Source organism: Octopus bimaculoides, chromosome 14 (genome assembly GCF_001194135.2).
Source record: "Octopus bimaculoides isolate UCB-OBI-ISO-001 chromosome 14, ASM119413v2, whole genome shotgun sequence".
Lineage (NCBI taxonomy): Eukaryota > Metazoa > Mollusca > Cephalopoda > Octopoda > Octopodidae > Octopus > Octopus bimaculoides.
The window spans coordinates 33,776,515-33,783,418 of record NC_068994.1 but is presented as its reverse complement, the minus strand read 5'-3'; the positions used below and the strand labels follow the sequence as shown (position 1 = coordinate 33,783,418).

The 6,904-nt window shown below is 32.1% G+C and overlaps 1 protein-coding gene across 4 annotated transcripts in view; it reads left to right on the top strand.

Moving 5' to 3' along the window:
* The window catches only part of LOC106875086 (protocadherin-17), a 424,117-nt gene that overhangs the window by 388,941 nt on the left and 28,272 nt on the right, over window positions 1-6,904 (top strand). For 3 of the 4 annotated variants that reach the window (XM_052973129.1, XM_014923061.2, XM_014923060.2), the window contains one exon: window positions 71-1,354. The exons of the other annotated variant lie outside the window; for it this stretch is intronic. Coding sequence is in view for 1 of the 3 variants with exons in the window: in XM_014923061.2 (XP_014778547.1) it covers window positions 71-112 (42 nt within the window). In the remaining 2 variants the exon portion in view is untranslated. Of the gene's footprint in view, window positions 1-70; window positions 1,355-6,904 lie in introns of those variants that run through there. 4 annotated transcript variants of the gene reach the window in all.

Below are 6,904 nucleotides of genomic sequence, written 5' to 3'. Positions count from 1 at the left end.
TATATATATATATATATATATATATCTCACATCGACCACCAAAAATAAACGATGCCTATTTCTCTTGCAGCTATTACCAACTTCTCCCGCTTCAAAACTACTTCCGGCCTGAATATGCAGTTGGTTCCATTTATCACGTGTCTGTATATAACAACTTAAACCATATCACAACCAACTGACAATCAACTAACACCAACAACAACAACAACAACCACAACCACAATAACAACAACACCCATAATTCAAAATCATGTCAAGAATATACACACAACAAAATAACATAATAAGGAAGTGATAAAAGAAAGAAAGAAAGAAAGAAAGAAAGAAAGAATGAAAGAAAGAAAGAAAGGAAGGAAGGAAGAAGGAAAGAAAATAGTCAAAAATACCAAACATAAAGAAGAAAATGAGAGAAAGGGGTTGGTAGAGAAAGGAAGACAATTAGAAAGATGGAAAAGAAGGCAGAAGGAAAGAAAGAAAGAAAGAAAGGAACGAACGAAAGAAGAGAATGGTAAAAAATACCAAAGATAAAGAAAACATGAAAGAAAAAGATAGTACAGACAGGAATCAATGAGAAAGAAGGAAAGGAAGGAAGAAAGAAAGAAAGAGAAAAGAAAGAAAGAGAAAAGGAAGAAAGAGAAAAGAAAGAAAAAACGAAATGAATAAATAAATAAAGAAATAAAGAAAGAAAGAAAGAAAGAAAGAAAGATAGAAAGAAAGAAAGAAAGTAAAAGGAAAAACAGAAAGAAAGAGTGAAAGAACGAAAAGAACAATGTGATAGAGTGAAAGAAAAGAAGTGAAACCTCGAATGAAAACAGAAAGGAAGAATTACGGAAAGATTAGAAGGAATCAGAGGAAACAAAGCAAAGAAAGAATTCAAAGAATGAAAATTAAAAAAATTCAAAGAAAGAAAGAAAAACAGAAAGAAAAGCAGAAAGAAAGATTAACCATTTTTGTTTTGTTATAATATATTTCTGGAAGGGCTTTGGAAAATGTCTATTGACAAGGTGTTGTCATTATCTTAAAACTATAATGACATCAAAGAATATGTAGAGATGAAAGAGGAAACGATGTATTGGACAGATTGGATGATTCCAATTCCTGTTACCTTACTTCCGGTTATTGTAAACAGTATTTCCTGCAACTAAATATATCACTTCCGGTTTTGAAACCTTATTTCCGATCGTGGCGAGATAATTTCCCGTTCACTGAAACATTATTTCCGGTTTGTCTATAAGTTCCCAAATGTATAGACACACTATCAAAGAATTTCATTTGAAGCTTTTTCAATGTCACTACCCCCACCACACCAGCATCATCACCACCACACACACACTGCAACATAAATGCATATATACATGCGTATATACAAATATATATATATATATATAAGATATATACAAATATATATATATATATATATATATATATATATATATATTTATAGCTGCATCTGGACATATTTTAAATTAAAGGAAATTTCATTGATTGAAACCGATTGTCTTTGCCAGTTAGACATATGCTTTCTAAAATTCTTTATCAAGAATATATTTTGTTTTTCTGAAACTCCGCTCATTCAGTTCGACAATTCCTCTATTGTCCAACAAATACAAAACTGAGTGCCAATTTCTATTCTATTAACTCCCTCTAAATGTCTTTTTTGTAAACCAGTTTGGTTGTTCTTTGTCTCCCACAACTCAATATTATATTTCTAATTACCAGTCAGATCTTTAAAATACATTTCATTACAATATTCTAATCATTACCAATTAGTAATCAATTCATTATTACTTTTATTATAATTATTATTATTATTATTATTATTATTATTATTATTATTATTGAGTGAGAGAGCAGTGCATACCATCAAAGTGATACTGGGGTACAAATATACGATGCCCAGTATACCCAACATGATTACCCGTCTGATAAGTGTACACCAGGCACATGCATCACAACCATATGTGCATGACATGGTGATATCATATCAACATAAATAGCACATGTTAGAATTTTCTTCAGGTCGAGTAGCCCATCCCGTTCAAAAGGTCCTTGAACAAGTGTTGTTTAAGGATGTTGAACGAAACACCTATATTTCCAGAGGTGAGTTATTTAAACTCCAAAGAATTCTTCTCAAAACTTGGCTATGATGTCCCCCCACTAATTCTGCTCGTGATCAGAGATGCACATATCGTCAGCCACTAAGGGACATGCTCAACTGGTTACGGTCAAGCAACTGACAAGCAAATCTGTGCTATTGAGCAGAATATTTGTTGTAGCCCATCTTTTATAGTGAAACAAAACGTGTACATGATAACACTTCCGATCATTTAAGATCAGAAGCCATGAGAGCCAGTGCCTGGTACTGCATCAGGACATTTTATTATTGTTATTATTATTATTATTATTATTATTATTATTATTACTATTATTATTAACAACAATAACAACAACAACAACAACAACGACAACAACAACCACAATAATAATAACAATAACAATAATAATGATAATAATGAAAATAATAAAAATAATAATAATAATAATAATGTATAAGACGGAGAGCTGGGGTCGATATAGTTGACTTTCCCTACCCCGAAATTACTGGCCTAGTGCCAAAATTTGAAACTATTATTATTATTATTATTATTATTATTATTATTATTATTATTATTATTATTATTATTATTAGTATCAGTATTAGTATTATTATGTTTTGAAATTTTTATTTGCTTTTGTTTTATCGTCCCATACGGCATGAAAATTTTACAATATATGAAAAGAAACTGGGGCATATGTGTGCACGTACACACTTACACACAGAGAATGACTTGTACGTGGCTCCCCAACCTTGTAAATCGAGCACTGCGCTGTCTACATTGAAACCTGCAAGCATTGCAGAATATTACTCCCTACTATTGGAAAAAAAAAAATCGGGTGCGGGGGGTGCGAAATTGTCATGACTATCGTGGTTTTTCTATACATGATTTATTCATTAAACTCCGACAACTGTAGCGAAACAGCCACAACAACATATTAAGCGGTAAGCTTAAATCTATCATCCAGCTTAGCACCTCCACAATGTGTGCTTACCAGAGAATTACTCTACTGAAAACATTTGAGGCATTTATCTCCCCTTTCTAACTCACTCGCAGGCTGAGAAAAGTAAGAAGGACACTACACATTCGCCTCTGATTAACACACTAAAATATCAATGGCACTTAAGCACACTATATCCATTCATTTATTTAGCCATCACAAATAAAAAGATTGTCGGGGTTTTTTTTCTTACTTCGAGATGTCATTTCACGTTCTGTCTTTTATTCAGCGTTCCGGAAATTTTCAGACGTCTTATTTTTGCTCACATCACACAAAAAAACTATAATCAACCATTCACTTTATTTTTATTTTTGCTTTGTCAGTTTCTTCTGATTTCTATTCCGTAGCTAAACGTTAATCAATTAACACTCGCTCGCGCATACACCATACACACAGCTACACGCATAGTGGAACGCATTTATAAGTTTGTGTGTGTGTGTGTGTGTGTGTGTGTGTGTGTGTGTGTACATATATATATATATATATATATATACATACATACATACATATACATACATATATGCATATAGATGCGTATGTAATGTGTCTGTGTTTATACATATATATAATGAACACAGTTACATATATATACATATAGACATACATAAATATGCATATGCATGAGCATATGCAAATATACATGCATGTAGACATACACATTCATACATACATGCATACATACTTACAAACATACATGCATACATGCATACAAATATATACATACATGCATGCATACATAATACATACATACATACATACGTACATACATACGTACATACGTACATACGTACGTACATACATACATACATACATACATACATACATCTGTCCTTATCATTCTGAAAGAAGAAACATGGTGTCATTTAAGTTAAATCTTCCCAACGTCACCCGCCCAGTACATATGCTTACTTCTTACAAGGAGACTCTCTCTCTCGGGAGAAATGACATGAAGCTAGGTCACACGGGAATGGCATTTGATTCTAGATTATTCGAATATTCATTCTAAATTAATTTTACCAGGGTACGTATCGCCGAAGAAATTATTAAAACTCGAAAGTTGTGAATTAAAACTAAAAGTTTGAAGATCCAAAAGCAACCGCATACCCGTTAAATGCGACATTTGATCCAGAAAACTACCGTCCTTTTTCTTAATTACACGCGTACATAAATGTAAAATGCATACTTATACACATACATACATACATGCATGCATACATAAATTCATATCTATATATCTATACACGCACATACACCTTTATATAAACGTATATAAATTTGTATGTAAATGCGTATGTATGTGTACATATAAATATGTTTATACTTACAAACATAAATGCATCGGAAATAATGCATACATACGTATATAACTCATACACTCACACATGCACACACGCATACACGCACACGCACGCACGCACACACACTCACACGTACGTACATACACATGCACACGTACGTATGTGCCTACGTACATACACATCGCAAAATGAACTAATTCTACGAGGAAATTTATAGAAGCAAACAACAAAAAAAAAACTATTAAATGTGTGTATTGCAGACTACCAAAGCGAATCTAGCATACATTTGAGACTGTCTGAATTAAGAACATTAACTGAAATGGTTAAGAAAATTCCCATGTAAATACAGTGTCGATAAATGTTTCATTTTGTTCTTAAATTGAATTGATTTAAGAAATTAAAATGTTCGGTTAGATTCTTCAAATACTTAAAAACATTCTGCGACCGAAAATTACTGCTGATATAATTTAATGCTATGATATCAACTGTTAAATAATTCCTGACTTTTCATATTTTATGAAGAAAATATCAAAACTGAAAACTTAGATGAGCTCTAAGGATTCGTTATGTTCGAAAAACAACATTGCATGCAAGCAAATATGCTATCTGAAAATTTTTATAATGTTTTCAGACTTGCCAGTTTTTTCATTTTCTTTTTGTCTGTTTATATTCATATTTTGGGCGTTATGTCGTTAAAATTTACAATCGGAACTGTAACATCATGGTCATATGAAAAAATATTTTTTATGCTTAGAATTATCATTTCCGCTTTTGGGAAAAAATTATAAGACTGAGCTGAAATTAAAGCCTCTTGTTGGACATATAATGGTATAGACAAATCTAATCAATGGTAAACATTGTTAAATGGTGTTATTTGAATGAATGCAGTTTGAAAAGGAAACATGTTCGTGATACGGTCTATTAAACATGTATTTATATACAAAAATGGCTGCCCTGATGTTTGCTTACAGCCGATACTTGAGATTGTACATGTTTTCGTATCAGCTCTGAGGAAACAGCGTCTTAATTTGAATAAAGTTCCATTTGAATGAAGTTCAATTGTGTGGATTTATGATTGGATATAAGCAATGACAAATAAAGCGTCAACTGAGTGAAAAATGGTACGTAACTGTCTACAAATCTAATGTTATTTTGGTGTCAATGTATAGGCTTTCAACCTCTCCATTATGCTAAAATGCTTGTGTCATTCGTCATTGTGTTACCAAAAAAAAAAAAGTTGTTTCTTTTTTACATTAATTTTTTTCGTAATGTTAGATATGTTGTCGAGTGTACAATTTATTTATAATCATTACTGCAGCGATAATCATTATATATAGTATATTAACTCCTTTTTATTCTCTGTCATCCAAACTTCGGAATTAAAATAAAATAACGGAGATGAAATTAAAGGAAAGGTTTTATCTAGGCAAGATGGATTGTTTCGCTATCCAGAGTTTGTAATATTAAAATAATATTTAGTCAACTTCCACCACTTCCGTAACTTAGCGATTCGGCAAAACGGACCGATATAATATTTACTAGGTTTACAAAGTATAAGTCCTGGGGTCGATTAGCTCGACTAAAGGCAGTACTCCAGCAATGACCACAGTCAAATGACTGAAACAAGTAAAAAAGTATGTATATATATATATATATATATACATATATATACACACACACAAACATATACATATATGTATTCATAAATACATACACACGCACTCACACATACCCCCTACCCACACGCACACACAGAAAGCTATGAAATGGCTTGGCTGTAAGGTTTTATCACAGATCTCCTCAGACGTGAGACTGGTACAACAATAGCAACAGCACCAACAACTTAAATAGCAGGAATTCGGAAGCAATGTATAGCACTTGCGAGTATCTTTATTGTATATGTATAAGTCTAAGTATTTGTATGTTTATATATTTACATATGCATGAAGAGATTGTTAAATAGCTAAATGGATGGATGGATGGACGGATACCCTAATTATAAATTCGTTAAATTCCTTCAAGGCAGACGTATCATTCTCAACTCAAAATCTTCAACAAAGAAATTACATAGCATAAATAAAATGAAGTCTTGTGTTTATTTAACTAAAAACTGTAACCTAAAACTTCCTATACACTTCTTGGAATGTCCTACTCTCATTTATAATTTGTCGAATGAGCATCAAGATCCTTCGTTTTCCTTGACCGATAAATTTTTATTTTCCACAATGCTGCTTAAATATTTGGTAACATATCCACAAAAAACTCAATAATTTATATTTATGAAAGTGGACTGCTTTAGGTTCTAAAAGCAACTCGTTTATTCTTATCGAAATTTCTAGGATGTTGTCGTTCGCGTGTTTTTATTGTTCAAGAGTGCAAATGCAGTGATGTTTCATGAGGTAGAGGACGAGGTTAATGCTACGGCCCGAATTTTCCGTCTGGGAAATAGGCTTTCTAATGTTATCGCGAGAGTATAACAGCAGTAAGAGGTTGTGATATATATATATATA